Source organism: Hemicordylus capensis, chromosome 1, assembly GCF_027244095.1.
Source record: "Hemicordylus capensis ecotype Gifberg chromosome 1, rHemCap1.1.pri, whole genome shotgun sequence".
NCBI lineage: Eukaryota > Metazoa > Chordata > Lepidosauria > Squamata > Cordylidae > Hemicordylus > Hemicordylus capensis.
In genome coordinates this window covers 288,516,272-288,534,286 of record NC_069657.1, presented here as the reverse complement: position 1 = coordinate 288,534,286, position 18,015 = coordinate 288,516,272, and the positions used below count along the sequence as shown (strand labels likewise).

At 42.2% G+C, this 18,015-nt stretch overlaps 1 protein-coding gene across 10 annotated transcripts in view; it reads right to left on the bottom strand.

The window, feature by feature from the left end:
* Positions 1–553: 553 nt before the first annotated feature.
* TMEM18 (transmembrane protein 18) overlaps positions 554–18,015 on the bottom strand; it is a 55,838-nt gene continuing 38,376 nt past the window's right edge. For 6 of the 10 annotated variants that reach the window (XM_053286052.1, XM_053286046.1, XM_053286047.1 and 3 more), the window contains 6 exons: positions 16,147–16,179; positions 15,805–15,868; positions 5,349–5,469; positions 4,258–4,312; positions 1,722–1,815; positions 554–1,624 (listed from right to left, as the gene is read on the bottom strand). In XM_053286052.1, the coding sequence (XP_053142027.1) occupies positions 1,529–1,624; positions 1,722–1,815; positions 4,258–4,312; positions 5,349–5,469; positions 15,805–15,868; positions 16,147–16,179 (463 nt within the window). In that variant the 3' untranslated portion in view covers positions 554–1,528. Of the gene's footprint in view, positions 1,625–1,721; positions 1,816–4,257; positions 4,313–5,348; positions 5,470–9,884; positions 10,204–15,804; positions 15,869–16,146; positions 16,180–18,015 lie in introns of those variants that run through there. The other 4 variants (XM_053286055.1, XM_053286056.1, XM_053286054.1 and 1 more) reach the window with 3 other exon arrangements.

Below are 18,015 nucleotides of genomic sequence, written 5' to 3'. Positions count from 1 at the left end.
TCTATCTCATGCTTCTTTTTAGATTTGGGGACAGAGATCCATCTTATTTATTTAATATTTCTCTATGTAAACCGCCCTGAGCCACTTTTGGAAGGGCGGTATAGAAATCAAAAATAAATAAATAAATAAATAAATAAATAAATAAATAAATAAATAAATAAAACAAAGATTTGAGTACCAAGCCTCTTCTCATTTGGTTAGGTTTCTAATCTCCTTAGGACATAATGCCAAATCATGGACTGGCATTAAGTGAATGTCTGGACCTATTGGGTTCATATGTAGTGATGCCCTCCCTGCTTTAAGGCAAACTATGGTTTTCACTTGCCCTGGAAACTGGGATTAACTTGCCCTGGAAACTGGGATTAACCTAGATGTTTGCTTCAAAAAAAAAAAAAAAGAAGGGAAAAAAAGGAAAGCGTATGTGTACCTGAGACTTGGGCACCTAATGCATGGTGTTCTGTCTGATCCATGCCACCTCTCATCCACACCTACATCTAAGTTAAGTGTGTGTGTGTGTGTGTGTAAAGTTCTAACACACAAAGGAAAAAAGCAATTGTAAAAACAGATGTAATTCCACATACAATAATATACAATGTTAATTTACACAACAGATACAAGTGCATGGGGGTGGGGGTGGGGATCCAGGAAGTTCAAGAAACTATCATTCAAACAAATATGCTTAGAGTCACAGCTTCTGTTGCTTTACATAGCAAAATGATATATCAAGGTCCAATTTATGAGTTATAGTTGTAGAATAGTTGCCATAATGGAAATACTGGTGTGGCTGCCATGCAGTTAGCCATTTTTGTGAAAGAGCACCCATGTGCTTCAGGTTTAACATCAACTGGTAGGAAATGGAAGAGCTATGGCAATAATAATAACTTTAAAATATTGCGTATCCGATTAGCATTTTGGCACAGTTACTGCAAAGAGTCCATCATTAACTTGAATGAAGGATCAACCCCTCAATAACTACACTGTTAAAGCATATTTAGTTCATATACAGGAAATCTCAAATTCACCATATCAAACCATGTGCTTTACTAGTGGCTCAGAACAAATTAGTTTATATAGTGACCAACAGCCTAATTTGGAATGACTTATCAGTGAGAGCCCAAAATCTGACCCCTCCCATCATCAAGGTGGGCAGCATCCATGTCACACTTCCATTAACACAGGGGTCCCCAATCTGCGGCCCTCCAGATGCTGCTGAACTACAATTCTCATCACCACAGCCACAAAAGGTTGTAGCTGGGAGTGATGGGAATTGTAGTTCAGCAGCATCTGGAGGGCCGCAGATTTGGGACCCCTGCATTAACAGAACACATTCAACAGGGGAGGGGCAACATTTGCTCTTTCAAGGAGCACGGGGGCTCCTTGAGAAGGAGGGGTTGGTAAAGGTCACCCCCCACCGCCTCCATGCAAGAGTGGAACATCTTCTGTCTGCCTTAGTGTTATTATGGGTGCCGCATATTATGGATAGTATGACAGCTTCCAAGTACATTATTACAGAAGGACAAAATAGGATTCATTCCGTTTTCTTATTTTCTCTTCTTGCTTTCCTTCTTTGCTGTGCTGCCTTTAGTTCTGTCATTACATTCAACATTTTAGAAACCCAAGCAATCTGGAAAGGAGAAGCAAAGCAAATGAAACATATTGAAATGTGAGGTGCACCTTGATTACACATACACACATTTCTAAGGTGACAAATTAGCACTCACCACTATGACAATACCATTCAGAAGCAATGGTGTTGAGAACACTAAGGAGATGAACATTCCTCTGGAATCAAAGTACTGGTGTTTAGAGAACAACCTACAAAATAAAAGAGAATAAAAAAAGAAAAAAGAATGAAATAGAAAATAAATTTGATAGAAGAACCACATACAATCCTATACTTTCATTGAACTGAAGTTGCTCTGGCTAGATGAGATACAGGTTGCTGGACGGAGTGCAACCTACAGTATTAAAATTAATCAGTTGTTTGCCAAGGACTTCAAAGAGATCCCCTTCGTTTTCTGCAGGCCTCTTGCAGGAGATAATATTTTTACCCCCAAACTATCTGATGCACGGAAATGCAGCGTGATCCTGTAATAAGTGCAATGCAGGAATGTCTCCAGAACTCTGACATAATGCACCTCCTCTGGGAAACTAAATATACCTTCCCAGGTTACAGTTTCATATGCCACAAAATGTGGCATCAAAGTAAATAAAGTATGTATTCTGTACGGAAGCTCATTTAAAAGGCAGGGCGCATCAATAATCACAAAGCAATTTGAAGACACAGGTACTTGATGCCATCAGAAATTGTGTCACTTTATTCCAGAGCTCAATTTTAGATACTCCAGTTTGAAAACTCCCCCAACCCACCCCCCAAAGTAAGTAATAATTAACACCTGCTCCTTGCCACTTGCACCTTGCTATCTCCCACAGCATTTGGCTCAACTCAGCTACGAGAGCTGTGAGAACCCTTGAATTAACATGCATCTGGAAACATACTTGCAATACTCCTGCTGTTCAGTGTCAGTATTCTCTATCAGGAGTTCTAATTTTGCAAAATGTTGTATTTGGCATAAGAAATAACAAGAGGAAAATGCTACTCCTTTTCTAGGTCATAAACATTCATTTCTTTAGAATAGCTTTTTTAAAAGCACAGCACATTACTATTTTTATTCTAATAACTTAGAACAACTTTGTTCCAAACAGAAAAATACATAGAATACTAAACATAAGGGCCACGAGCCAGCCAAGGTTAAATACTTTGAATTCGGAAGGCTTTAAATGTTAGATTAGGCATGCACTCAACTCTGCCACTGAAATCAGTGGGACTTCAATAGCACAATCCTATACATGTTCACCAAAAAGGAAATCTTAGTGGTTTTTATGGGTCTTAGTCCTAGGTAAGTGTGTACAAGACTGAAGGCTGAAATGCTTAACTCTGGCAGGTGTCCAAGGTATTTTTGGCTTATACCAGGGATTCCCAACCATTTTTAACAAGTGTACCACTTCTGTCGCAAATATCTGTTCAAGTACAAAGAGATACTTGGTCCCATTCAGGGGTGTAACTATAATAGGGCAAGGGGAGACTGTTGTCTGGGGGCCCACTGCCTTGGGGGGGGGGCAGAGACAAGTCACATGACTGACTTCCCCAGCCGCACAGCCGCCCGGGCTTCCTTCAGTTGTATTCATCCTCTGAAACTGATGTGAGTGTTAAGACCTGGAGTTACAAGAACAGCATGTTTTTCTCTAGTACCATTAAATGACTTGCATCGTCCACAATTTACAAAACCCTTTTAAAAATAATTTAGGATGATGTCCTATTGTGGCAAGTAGGTGTTCTTTCTCTCTCTCTCTCTCTTTCTCTCTCTCTCTCTAACTAACTATACTTTTTGTTACCACTATTCAGCCTCATTTAAGATTTCTTTACTTCATGAGCTGAGCTTCAGTGAAGGGGGGGGCACTTTAAAATCTTGTCTCTGGGCCCACTCCAACCTTGCTACGTCCCTGGTCCCATTAATTTCAATAAGACCGCTTATGAGTAATTAACCTGGATGTGAGCCAGTGATTGGAGTAACCCATCTCATAATGTGTGTGTCCACACATTATGTGCACACACACACACACACACACTTTAAGTGTTACAGTTAGGGAGACAGGCTACTACAGTCACTGGCTACAGTCACTGCCTCACTAAGTTACTGATAAGCAGTCTTACTGAAATTAATGGCACAAGTTCATTTGTCTTATTAATTTCAATGGGAGGCTTCAGAACATTAGCACTGGCAGTCAGGCTAAGGACAGGGTACTCTGAACTTCAGCACACAGCCAGCTAGAGCAAGGGGAGGCAGGAGTGCTCTCGGTATCCAGAGCACCCTTCAAGTGCTCTTAGGATACGAGTACCCCCTTGCTGGGAACCTTTGGCATATGTGTACGAATACATAAATAGCAAAACGTCATGAAGTGATTAGAGCATTGGACTAAGACTGGGAGACTTGAGTTCAAATCTCCATTCAGCCATGAAACTCACTGGGCCAGTCACTTATCTCTTAACCTAACCTACCTCATATGGTTGTTGTGAGGATAAATAAAACCATGTATACCGCTCTGAGCTCCTTGGAGGAAGAGTGGGATATAAATATAAATATAGAAATATATATCCAAAAGACATTTCTGAATGGTACAAAAGGAGAAAAAAAGATTGAATAGTGCAAGGTTACAGTAGTTAAATATGGAAATGTGAAAAATTAATGTAATTACCTCCAGTTTTCAGCTGCCACTTCATTGATATATTCTGCACAAAACACCAGGAGCACTACAATAAAGAAGCCAAGTGAGATCTTAAAATCATTAAATAATTGAAGATGTGTCTAATATATGAAACCATGATCAGATCATTGCTCCCCAAACATTACCTAGGAGGCCCATAGCTTTGGCAAAGGATGTGCTAGTCCATAAGGCCCCAGACTTAAATGGCATCTCCAAAAGAAGGATAGCTATATACTTGAGATATTAATCACAGAACAGTAGGTTTGGAACTGCTGTGCTTTTGGGGGGGGGGGTACAATGCCATTTTTGTTCATACTTTGTATTTTAACTTCTGCATATTAATTTGGCTAGCTAGTAAAACTGTGTTTATCCAAACTCCTCATATTCACACCAGATAGCTTGTAGTCATAAAGCAAATATATAAAATATACAACAAGAACATATGCAACTGCCTTATATTAAATAAGATCACTGATCCATCTAAGTCTGTACTGTCTGTGCTGACGGGCCGTGGTTCGTCATGGTTTCATTCAGGGGTCTTTTCCTGCCCTACCAGGAGATGTGAGGAACTGAACTTGGGACCTTCCACATGCTGTACCACTGAGCTTCCCTCATGCTAAAGTCAAATTTCAAGAGTCTCACAACAACGTGGAATAATTTTCTCACTCTCAGCATGCAGTTGGTAGGGCAGGTAGGAAGTAGGGAGGAGAAAGAAACCAATTAAAACTTTAAAGAGTTCCAATTTTGTCCTATTAGATAATCAGTGATATTCAGGCACTTAAAAAAAAACCTCTGGGTTATCGAAAGAGGTGAGTTGCTTTTGTTATCTTTAGCAGACATTGTACAGCAATACACAACACACAGTTGCAGTCCCTGAACTACAATCTTAAGCAATCATACCAAATTTCTGGCGAGTATCTCCCACTGAAGACATATTTCTGAGTCAACATGCATATGTTTTTGCTGTTAGTAATATTACAGAGAAAGAAAAAGGATGACTAGATTCACCACTTTGGGTAGCGTCCAAACTTACTTAAACAGAGAGGAAAAAATTTCATGAAATTACTTCATGTAATACTCACTGATGGAGAGAAAATGCCCTATTTGCAGGCGATAATGCCGGAATGAAAGGTAAGTGAGAAATAAGCAGACAACATGGAAAACTACAAGACCTATTATCCATGGCTCAGACCAGTCTGTGTCCTATTGGAAAAAAACCAGGAGAAAACACTATTACAAAAATCTGTTCTTCTATCCTAATTGCAGTAATGGATTGTGTTATTTTTCATATACTGATTGTAAAATAAACAAGAAAGAAAAATGGCTTCATTGCAGTCAAACAAGAATAACATTAAAAACATGAAAGGTGGCTACATTTGCCTTTATTAAATTTATACCCTTAATTTTAAGGTTTTATGTCTTTTTAAAGTTTTATGTCTTTTTAAAAGTTATCTGGATGCCTCTGGATGGGGCGGTTTATAAATGTAATAAATAATAAACAATAATAATAATACCCCACCCTTTTTTCCATCATAGAGCTCAAGGCAGCATATATGGGATTCCCAGGCAGTCTCTCATCCAGGCCCTAACCAGACCTAGACCTGCTTAGCTTCAGCAAGGTGGCTGTATCATCTGCATTCAGACTCTGCTCTGGGATTTACCTTTATTTCCCCAAGTGGTAAGAAATAAACCTCTTTGGAAAGTTCTTTGTGTTGTCTTTCTTAAGCTGGTTTATTTTAGCAGAAGGCACAAAGAGATTATTTGAAAGCATGTATGACAAGACACTACATTTGTTTTAACCTTCCTAATGATGATGAGCGGGAATTCAAGTATACTAATTTGCAAGAAATGTTACTGGCTAGCAGGTACTGCTAACCCCTGCTAAATGAGGAAAGAGGCACCTCTTAACGTGGTGATTCTCTTATATTTAGCAGGGGGAGAGCAACTGGCCCTATCCAACCCCAACACAGCATCCCTCCTGTGGCTGCTGTTGGTGTCTACCTTATGTTTCTTTTTAGACTGTGAGCCCTTTAGGGACAGGGAGCCATCTGAACTATTTATTTATTTTTCTATGTAAATCGCTTTGGAAACTTTTGTTTAAAAGCGGTATATAAATAGTAGTAGTAGTAGTAGTAGTAGTGGAGTTGGGATGACTGCTCAAGCGGCTGTAATAAAAGGAACTGTGTTGCATTCCAAGCCTATGCTAAGGATAAAAAAGATTGGGATTAGAATTAATTTTATCTATATCCAATCATAATCAGCCATAGTAAGAATACTTACAATATTATGGATTACATCCCTTACTCTGTGGTTCCATTCAGACAACATATTAAACCACAGTTGAGTGCTCTGTGAATGCCCTCCCTTCTGTGCAAGAGAAGAAGAACGATAGCATTCCCTTGAAGAACATACCACAGTTCCACATTACACTTGAACTCGGGGAACTGCGATTTGTTACCTTACCTGAGGAACCAGAGGATCAAACTAAAAGGTTTGCACCAGAGTGCAATTCTCTTTGGATTATTCATATCGTGCTAAACCATTCAGGGGCACCTCGTCCAGGAGGAGAGGTGAGGTGGTAGCAAGTGTTAGCATCCCGCCCTGTTCTCCACCGCCTAGGAGTTGCCTCACCTGTCTGCTGCTCCTGGCTACAGGTTTGGCAGCAAGGCAGGAAAGGACCTTCTTCCCATCCCATGGTGGCAGAGAAGTGCAGAGGTGGCATGCAAAGGAGGCAGCACCGCTGCACCTTTTGACACTGTCGTCAGCATCCGGGAGCATGGGCAGCAGTGCACAGGCCTCTGGAGCCAGCGCTGAAGCCATGGTTAAGCACAGGGGCGGGCAAACACGGCCCTCTAGCTGTTGTTGAACTACAACTCCCATCATCCCCAGCCACAGTGGCCAATAGTGAGGGGTGATGAGAGCTGCAGTTCAACGATTGCTGGAGAGCCAAGTTGCCTCACCCCTGGTGTAGCATTAGATTTAACTCAGGCCTGTGGGTGTGCATAGACTCAAAAAGGGCGATTGGAGCAAAATAGGAGACAGAACCAAGCACGTCCTTTGGGTGGGGAGACCGGGGCAGTTGCCTCCATCCCCGCGCTTCCCCAGGCCATGCATGCACACTCTCCCACCCACCCCAACCTACCCCCTGCTGGCAGCCTAGCAGCGGCAGTGCATCTACCCCTGCGGGCTGCACATGCACTCTCCCCTCCTCCCTCCATCTGCAGCTGGGTGTGCTTTCCCCCTTGACCCTGTCCCCTGAGCAGCGGCCGCACGGAGGCATGTACAGCCCAGGCCCGGGACTTGGAGGAGATCTGGGCACTCTCTCCCGCCAGAGGAGGGTGATGAAAGTTCCTCAGAGTCCAGGCCCGGCTTGCACACTTCCGAACGGCAGCTGCTGCTTCTGAGTGCTGGGCTGCAGGGGTGGGAGAATGCCCACTTGGGAAGAAGCTTCCTGTAGAGGCAGCAGTGGCAAGCAAGGCAGGTGCACACTCCACAGTATCCAACCTCCTGCCCACCACCTGCTGTGGCCAGGAGGAGACCCTGGTGTGTGATGGAGTGGTGGGTGGGCCACCCAGAGGTGCCCGGCAAACAACAAGGACTGATGGAGGCGCCCAGGTGGACTTCTCCGGGGGTGGGGTGGGGTTTGACCCATGGGCTGCCCCTGGGGAGGAGACTCCTTCCTCCAACCATCTTCAGGTGAATGTGTACCCTTCCCCACAGCCACCTCCCCATAAGGCCTCACACATGTTGATTCACCCCTAGCCCTGCGCCCCCATAGGAAAAGCCCTGCAGGATGGTATCCAGCTTCTGTATTATGAAGACATTTCCAATATTTTCAGGGCCGGCTAAGCGTTCACTTAGCATGCAAAGCTTGCAGGGGCTGCAACTGCCTGGGTCACATGGGACCCACGGTTGTCTCCCCCTGCCCCCTTTGCTCGCCCTCCCGGCCACAGCAGGCCAGGAGGCAGGCGCCAGGGAGTGCTTGCCTGCCTTCCTTGCTGCCGCTGCCACTTTTCGGTGGTGGCTGTGAGGTTGATGGGTGGGCGATGGGGAATGCTCGCTCCCATCTCCACCTGCCACTTGCACGGTGATTTGGAGGCAATGGCAGCAAGGAGAGCAGGCGAGCATTCCCCACTGCCCACCTTACCCCTGCAAAGCAGCAGGTAGAGGCAGCAGCAAGGAGGGCAGGCACTCACTCCACATTGCCTACCCAGCACTGACCCTCCTGCCCACTGCCAGATGTGACTAGGAGGGTGCACAGGCGGGCGGCAGAGGCAAGGCAACCGGCTGGGCCATGTGGGGCACACTAGCGGGCTTCGCCGGGGCTACCCTTGACCCTTGAGCCGGCCCTGGGGAGGAGACTCCTCCCTCCCACCTCTGCAGCTGCACAAGCTTTCTTCCCATCCCCCAAGTGGTTGCCACTCCCCACCATGTGTGCGGCTGTGTACTTTCTCCTTGCAGCTGGGAGGAGACATGCAGGAGGGAGGAGGCAGGCCCCATGCAGGTTGCATGTGCACACTCTTCCACAACCACCTCCCCACGAGGCCCTACACATGCTAATTTGCCCCCAGTTCCCAGGGACAGCCCTGGATGCAACAATTTGTGGGACAGAGGATACAGAAAAGGTTGTACTCCATCTTGGCAACAATGGGAGTTCCCTTCCACGGGAAATTGCCACTGCAGGAGGTCTGAGCCACACCGGAACTGCATGATGGAACAGGCTCCCACTAGCTGCAGGCTGATTTTTAACATACAACCCCAATCCATAAGCACAGGACCAAAGTATGTGTTTAACCTAGCATACCCTAATATTTTAAATATAAGTGAGATGAGATTGCCATTCTATGCATACTTTTCTGGGAGTAAGCTCCAATGAACACTGTGGAACTAACTACCAAATAAACAGAATAAAATTGTGCTGCACATGTACAGACAGAGTGTCAAACTGAAATCCTTAATTTCACAATTGCTCCCCTACACAGATATAAATCCTAAACTGCAAAAAAAAGGAAATAGGGTTACAAACCACTAGTGGACTGTATGAGGAGGGGTTTCAGAGACGTCTTTATTCATGTATTATTTATTTTCCTAAGTAAATCGCTTTGAGCACTTTGGTTGAAGAGGGGTATACAATATATACTAACCCAATTGCCAGAATATAAGTTAATATAATGACGGGTGTTTTTGTTTTTTTGACTCGGCACAGAAAGCAAGGTCTCCTACTGACTAGGAATTCAAATAAGTAACAATAATATACATGGAATTAAAATTGGCTAACAGACTTAAGACTTAAGATAGCACTGTATGCAGATTATTCATAGTAGTATTTGCACACAGATGAGCTTTAACGCTCGCAGAACAATTTCCCTCCTGATTATCCTTTCTTGTCTCCTCTGAGACTGAAGCTGCTGGCCAGTTTTCGCTTTTACTGCAAGCAAGTTGCGGAGACAGGACAGTAGAGCTCGCATTGGCAGATCACTAAACACTTCCGCCGCCTCACTTCTCCTGCGCTGACAGGTCGACTTTCCCTATTAAACAATAGCAAGCACCACTCTTCCCTTGCCAATAAGAAAGAATCAAGGGAGAGAAACCCATCCATGCATGCCTAAATGAATTACCGTCAAGATTCTAGTAACTCCGACCGGGACAGGCGCTGGGAATTCCATCGTGAGCAGAAGAATCTAAGGAAAGCATAGAGATACGAAGGGCAGAGGAGGAACCCAACGGTAATTTCCGGTTTCAGTTTGAACAGAGCAGGGCCACACCACAAGGCAGAACGTGGGAGCCGCTCCATCTTCCAACTCTATAGTCCTACTGCTTTTTATTAGAGATTGCCGTTCCGCGTGTTCAATTAGAATCCGGAAGTGTTGTTTTCTCTTCTTTGGACGTGATCTCTTGGAGGAAAGCTTTCGGTCTTTCTCGCCACAATCTACCCTACTGGATGGAAGTGGGGACAGGAAAAATATACATTAGGGTTCCGCCCCCATGGGAAGATTTTCGTAACGGCGTAACCCTCGCGAGATTTGCAGGGGGAAATGGAATATGTATAATAGAATGATTGAGCGTGTTTATTTTGGAGACCTTTTGGCAGGCGAACGTCGCCGGTTTTGAAGTACTGGAGAGAGCTGAGATGGGGTTTCTTTTGCGGGCGTCTCTGGAGGAGAGTAACTGGTTCAGAAATTCTCATGAATTTCTGTGTCGGCATAAAAGAAAACAGTCACTCTGCGTTTCCTGAGTGGAAAACCAAGCAGTTTAAAAAATAAATAAATAAATAAATAAATAATCGCATGTAATGGAACACAGCTTTATGGCTGTGTTTCATGAGCATCCAAACGTTGGAATAAAACATGATATTGTGTAAATGTTGCAATCATAAACGAACTTGTAACCCGCCCTGAGTCCTATGGGAGTAGGGTGACATATAAATCTAACTAACTAACTAAATAAACTTGAAGTCAAGTTACCTTGGATTTCATTCCTGTGTACATCCCAGTAACCAGCACTGCAGCCTTTTATTAACTTTCAAATAAGAGTTTATTTGGGGTTTTGCTTGTGGGTTTAGCTGCATACTAGCATCCTCTGGCTATGAGGCTTTTTATTTTGATATGGAATGAAACAAAAAGACTCGTGCATATGGAGAGGACCTCTAGGGCTTATAGCTCTGTTCAGCTAAAAATGAATGAGGTTTTCTGCTATGGAAATGTAATGATGGACCAAAAAACAAACAAACAAGTGCTTAGGATGTTAAAAGATGCAAAACCTCCAAAAAAGGAGACTCAGCATATAGGTGATATTCTAAGCTGTTTTTTATGAAGAAGATGATGTATAGTGCTGTAGAGTGTTATAGGCAAAATAAGAAAGGTTTCTGCTCCCAAAGATACTAAAATAATATATACTAAAATTAAAAAGTGGGGAAAGTTATCTTGAGAAGGACTAGTGTGAGCAAATAATTTTATTTAAAAAGTTTATTATCATGTCTTCAAGCAGTACTGCAAAAAACAAGACAACTAGATGCTTGCTTTCAAATGTTAATATAATAAAACTTGAAAGAAAAAAATGCGGATCACAATTTAAAACAATCCACATTCCTTTTATTTTATATTAAGGGGACAAGTCTAAAACTGTCCAGAAAAGGAGAAGTTTGAGGAGGATGTTGAAAACTATTCGAGCACTACAGATTCCACTACTCTGAACACTATGATATAATTGTAATATTTATTTATAATTGCTAAAGATAAGTAAAATATCTGACTGTAGTATTACAAGCTTTACCCAACAACAATGTAAAAAGTCATATTTAAAATATGAATGTCCTTAGCTCCTGAATGTCCTAACTGCTCCTGCCACATGTCAATCGTTCAGAGTTTCAACAGAGGGATTCCTGCAACGGTGAAAAGTCTGGCATCACATGTTTAGGGAGAGTGTTTCGTGTATAGGGGCCAGCAAGGGAAAATGAATAGAGTCATTTAATGGCTTAAGTAGTGCTTTAGAGTAACTCCTGGGTAGTATTGTTTAATTAATTTAGTTTGTATGTCAGCCAGTTAATGTATATGTCTTAAGCTCTAGGGTAAGTGAAATAGTGCCATGTGGATATAGGAAACCTTGTTCAGTTAAAGACATTTGAAATGAAGAATGGGGATAAGGAGGAAAGGAGTGATGTTTAGACATGCATTGTTTTACTACTCTGAATCCATCAACTGCTTTGTTTGCTTGCTAATTATGGATAGCAAAGAAGTGCTTTGCTCAAGATCACAGCATTATTATATGCTTTTGTTGAGGCTGCAAGTCACCTAGGTGAGCCATGCAAATCTGATTCCACCAGGTCTCACTGGCGTACATTATACATGATTCTAACCCTAATATTAAGGAAATAAAGGTGTTCTTAAAAAAAAAAACACCCCACATTTGTGCCTCTCTCTAAAGAGCTTCTATAACTAATTAATGGCTACAAGCTCTATGGAATGCATTTATAACCTGCATTTATTACACAGCCCACCTTGTATGGTATTGGTGCGAGCTTTAGCGTGGGAGGAACTGGTGTAAGATCTCATGACTTTGTATGATTGTATTTGAAGCATAAATAAAGAAAATAAATAGATTATTGCATAGTTCATAGTAAAGCTGGGGCCATTCATATTCCCATCCCTTATGCAGTTTGACAATGGGTTCTTATGTCTTTTCCTATTACTGTTCGTACAGCATGCTCTCCCTGTCCCTCTCTTGCCCCATTTTGGCCAATGGGGTTGCAGAGGGTAATCTTTGGGCAGGTAGCAAAGGATGACGTGCACCAACCTTTTCCCTCCCATCCTTAAAAAAAACCATAAACATTTTCTTGGTTAATTTGTGTAAGATCGCCAGCAGGGGGAGCATTGCATAATTCTTGTGCAAGCCTCACAATTCTAGCGACAAATGATGAAAGGAATGCTGTCAGCTTTGTGCAAGAATGGGGGGGGGGCGGTTAAGGCGGGTTAAAAGGCTGAGAGGCAGAGTTGAAAGAATAATGGAAGTCCAAAACATAGTATGATAGATTCATGTGACTAACAGGAATGCTTTGGTGTATCAGTGTGGCCCCTCCAAATGGCACCTTGCAAAAACCAGAGCAAGCCCGCAAACTGCTCAACACAAGGAAAATCAGCTACTATTCTCTCAGACACATACACCACTGTAAACACGAAACGTCCAGGTAAGATACAAATACAGGCTGTGGCAGTGTGAACAGCACCTTGCTGTTCCCGTATGCAAGCCTGTGTCAAGACCCTGCTCATACGAATGTACACCAAGCCTATACACAGCGAAGCAAGTGTAAATTGCCGTCCAGAAAGGCTCCAGCAGTAGGTTATGTGAGGATATAGTTGCTTTGATGCTAGATTTCTTATTCCATGGTACAAAATTAATCTTACTGGTTGTGTGGACTGCACATAAGGGTTTGCTGAAGAGATAAATACAAACCTGTGTTCTTAATTTAAAAAAAGAAAATCCAAAGCAAGACAGCCCAAGCCATATGCTCAAATCAAATTGCTCTCATAAACTAAAAATGTAAAAGAACATCATCTTTTTCCAATCTGGTACAATATATATAACACTAAATGCTATTACTAATAATCTACTATATATTTTTCAGTCTTTCTGATCTCATATTTTTTCCTTGTGGTAACAATAAAATGTAAAAGTGGAACCAGAATAACTCAGGCTTTTCTTTATTCATTTTATATCAAGATAGTGCTCCAAAAACTTCTATCAGTTCCAATAGTCGTGACACAGAAGACCTTGGTTTTGTTAATTATAAAATTACACCATCTGCATACAGTGCTATCTTAAGTCTGTTAGCCAATTTTAATTCCATTTATATTATTGTTACTTATTTGAATTCCTAGTCAGTAGGAGACCTTGCTTTCTGTGCCGAGTCAAAAAACAACAACACCCGTCATTATATTAACTTATATTCTGGCAACTGGGTTAGTATATATTGTTATAGCATTTTAAAAAAATGACTACCAACATTAAATTTCTGTGTACATGCAAATATTGAGGCTATTCTCACGATGGGGGGAAACCGGGCTAAGAGAGCCCAGCCCAGTTTTCTCCCATTGTGAGAACCACCAGGTGAGCCGCGGTGGCTAGCTCGCCAAAAAAACCCTCCCTTTAAGTGAGGTTAATGGAGCGATCCCTTGAACATTTGCTTGATCGTGTGTCAGCTGTGGCTGACACACTCAGGGTGGTGGGGAGAGGGGACAGGGGACCTTAGGAAGGTACTGGGCACTTGCATGGTGCCTTCCTGGGGCTGCTGGGGTGGTGTGGTGGTGCTCCCCTTCCCCTGACTCCTGGAGCTCCCGAGGGAGCTATGGCTGGGCGCTGGAGCACCCGACTGAAGCAGCTGATCATTTGGGCAGCCGATCCAGCCACCCAGCAACAAGCAACTGCTTGTTTGTGGGGAGAACGGGCTATGCCTACTCTCTCCGCATAATCCCATGAGGCTCTACACACTGATCATGTGTAGAGCCTTACTGTATATTCAGTAAATCAAAAGCTTTTTTAGCTTCCAAAAAAAGCTGTCTTAATCTTATAAATATTACAGTAACTCACTATTAGGAAAGAGCTCTTCTAATTTTATCTGATAAATGTCTATTTGATAGGAAGCCTATCTAAATTTGAATCAAATAAAGTTATAACTTTTATATAGTTGTATAAAAATGATTCCCCCCCCCAAAGTTATGCAAATTAGAAGTGAGTGAGGAAACATCTAAAAGTGAGTATTTTAAAATTAGGTACTCCAAAATGTTGTGGAATACTGCATTAGAGGCAGAATGGCAAGTAGCATTTAGAGCATATGCTGCAAAATCTATATGTGAAGATTTTTTTTTAACAAAATAATTTATCTTGATAGATTGGCTAAATAAAACATATCTAGGATCAAGGGTAAAATGTTAGAAATACAGCTCAAACTGGCTTTTTTCTTCTATGGTGGGAGTGTAAAGAAATTCAGAAATATTGGGAAAGAATTTATCATTAATAGAATAATTGGGATTATATTGTTGGGTATTAAGATATTGTTGGAGGTTATGCTTACAATATCAAGAAAGCATAGATATTAATATCTATTTTACTGACATCCTCAGAAGTAATAGCAAAGAACTGCAGGAATCCTGATAGACTGACATATAAGAAATAGATTGAAAGAGGTTGGTTTATAGCGCAGATATAAAAAACCTCGGAATTGATTAGGTTAAGAGATGGAAGGCAGATAAGATCTAGGTTTAGTATACAGTGCGAACAGTTTGTTCAATATTTGAAGCAGAATTTAAACACTGACGTGTTTCCACTGCAAGTTTAAATTTTTGTGATGCCTGACTTTAAGACTTTAACTAACATTTGTGATGCCTGACTTTAAGAACTGAGCTGAAATGGAACTGAAATGAATAATAGTGTAAGAATTGTGTTGAAATAAGTATTAGAGTTTTAAAGAACTTCCTCCCTGGCCAGTGGCAAAAAGGCAAAATAGAAAAACACACAATCCAAACTGGGTTAAAGCTTTGGACAACTTTGCTTCACTTTGACCTGCTTCAGACGGTTGCAGCTTTGGATCCAAAGAGAAGTGAAGATATCAGAGTATCCTGCTTTACTTCTGTTCCAGAAAACACCAGAAGTTATGCATAGCCGCATCCTGCAGTGCTATTGCTATTGATATGTGAGAGAGAAATATCTGTGTTTTGTTAAATCTGTATTGGATGCTAAGCCGATGTGAGGGGCGGCATCTTATGGAAGACAGCCAGCATAGAATAGCATTGTGGTTAGAGTGTTGGACTAGGACTGGGAAGACCATTCAACCATGAAACTCACTGGGTGACTCTGGGCCAGTCATGTATCTCTAAGCCTAATCTACCTCACAGGGTTGTTGTGAGGATAAAAATAAGCATGTACACAGCTCTGAGTCTGAGGAGTATTTACTAGTTACAGTAACTTGTTCTTTTGAACTGTGTAGAACAGGATGGTCTCAATTTGACATGGAGAGCTACATAGACAACAAAATACTGTTCGTACCTCTGCTGTGCAGGATGCCAGTTTCTGGTCTCTGTCCAACAGCTTATCTACTTTCTTTCGGCTTCTGCATAAATTGGGCATATGAGAAATTAGGTTGAGGAATATGTTTACAAAAGCCCCAGCTGCAGAGCATTTGCTTTGTATCTTGGAGGTAAACATGTTTTAGGGATGTTTGTGTGGGAATTTGCCTTGGTATTGTGGCAGCATTCGAAAGGCAAGACTGGCAGAGAGACATTTCAGTTGGCAACATTTGGCCCACCTTGGCCAGCAGAATCATGTGCCATGCTGCAGCTTCTCTAAATAAGGGGCAAGCAATGAGACTGGAATTGTGTGCCAGCTTACCTGCTGCTGTTGTTAATCACAATCCACAGGTGCCTGAAAGAGAGACAAAACACCACAACTCAAGATGTTCCCTCCTAAAGAGGCCCTGGGAAAAAGGAAGACTGCTGGGGCACCAATCCTTTTTCCTCATTTGAACTCCTGAGTATCTGCAGTTGAGTCAGACTTTTAAATGGAATGCTAAGTGCTTTTTAATTCCTTCAGGTGCAATGGGCAGAAAAAGATGAATAACATTTCACTTTGTTCTCATCAGCATTGCTGAAATAAATTGATGCTTCCTGGCTCAATAACTTGATCACTGTTTTAGAAAATAAAAATGAATTGTATCTCATAGTATCTAGTATCATATAGAAGTCTTATGTCCCCTGTGGTGATGGATCAAAAGCTTGTTGAAAACTGTAGCAAACTTTATACATGTTAATTGCAGTGGTAAACCAGTGAGAAGACATCAGAGGGCATTCCTTTCATTTTATATTATTATTATTTTTCTTTCTCATTGCAGGAACAGGCATCAATAAAGGCTCTTCTCATACACTACACTCCCCATTTGCAAGTTGAAGTTCCAATATGTCTGAGATGATCTGGGAAGTCTTTTCTTCAAATCCACTTCCAGAACTGCATTTCTTTTTGCCTTGCAGGCAAACAATGCTGGGAACCCTGAAAGGTCAAAGAACATCCTCACTTCCTTGATTAAAGATGTTGCCTCTTGTTTTACCATGTTCAATTGATGGGCGTAGCAGTGGACATTAGGGAATACACTGGGGATCACTTAGCACCATCACTTTGTTTTTAGACACTAAGTGAAGACCTTTCTGTTCACTCAAGACTTCTAAAGTGGTTTGTTTTTTTAAGTTCTTAATATGTTTGTGTTTTGCATTTTGTTTTTTGTGTGTGTTTTTTGTTCTGGTTGTATACATTATTCTGTTGTGAGCTGCCCAAAAACCAATATGTTATGGGGTGGCTAATAAATAAAGTTATTATTATCCTCTTCTGCATGCCTCTGTTCCCCTTACATCACACTTGCCACGTCAGAGCTCTGACAAATGCCTTTCTGCTTTTTGGCTTTCTCTGGAAACTCCTTATTCAGCTGCAAAAGCAAGACCATAGTGATGGTTTCAGCCAAGTCGTCTTCCAGCATCCCTAAGGAGAGCTATCCTCATTAATGTAACAGAAAATAAGTACATTTTATTTATTTATTTTGTATACCACCTGACTCCAAAGGCTCTAGGTAGTTCACAAAAATAAACACACACACACACAAAAAGACAAACTGTTAAAACAATCTAAAACCTTCAAAGATTACTAAAAGCCTGGCTTTTAAAAATGTTTCTTAAGGGCTCTTTTAAAGACTGGTAAAGATGTTAACCCGTGACCATTTATAGGGAGCGCATTCCATAGCCCAGGAGCAACTACAGAGAAGGCCTGTTCCTGAATCACAGCCAAATGAGCAGGTGGCATCTGGAGATGGGCCTCTGTTTGTGACCGTGAGTGTTCTTGCCTTCGTTGTTGTTTTAATTTATGTAAACCGCCTCGTGTCTAAGGAAGTCAGGTGGTCAATACATTTGCTAAATAAATAAATCTGGGTTTTTTGGCTGTGCGTCTGCTGCTTGCAGCCGCGGCGGACATACTTGGGGAGGGGAGACCCCAGGAATGCACTGTGCACTCACACTAATGTGGTGCATTATAGGGGCTCCAGAGGGCGGTGCGCTGCATGGCGGCGCTTCCTTTCGCCTAACCCCTGGAGCTGCTGGACAAGCCACGGTTGGGCGCAGGAGTGCCTGAGCAAAGCCGCCGCTCATTTTGGTGAGCAATCTGCCTGGCTGGGGAGGGGTGGTTGATAGTCTGCGGGGAGAGCAGGTCAAGCCCATTCTC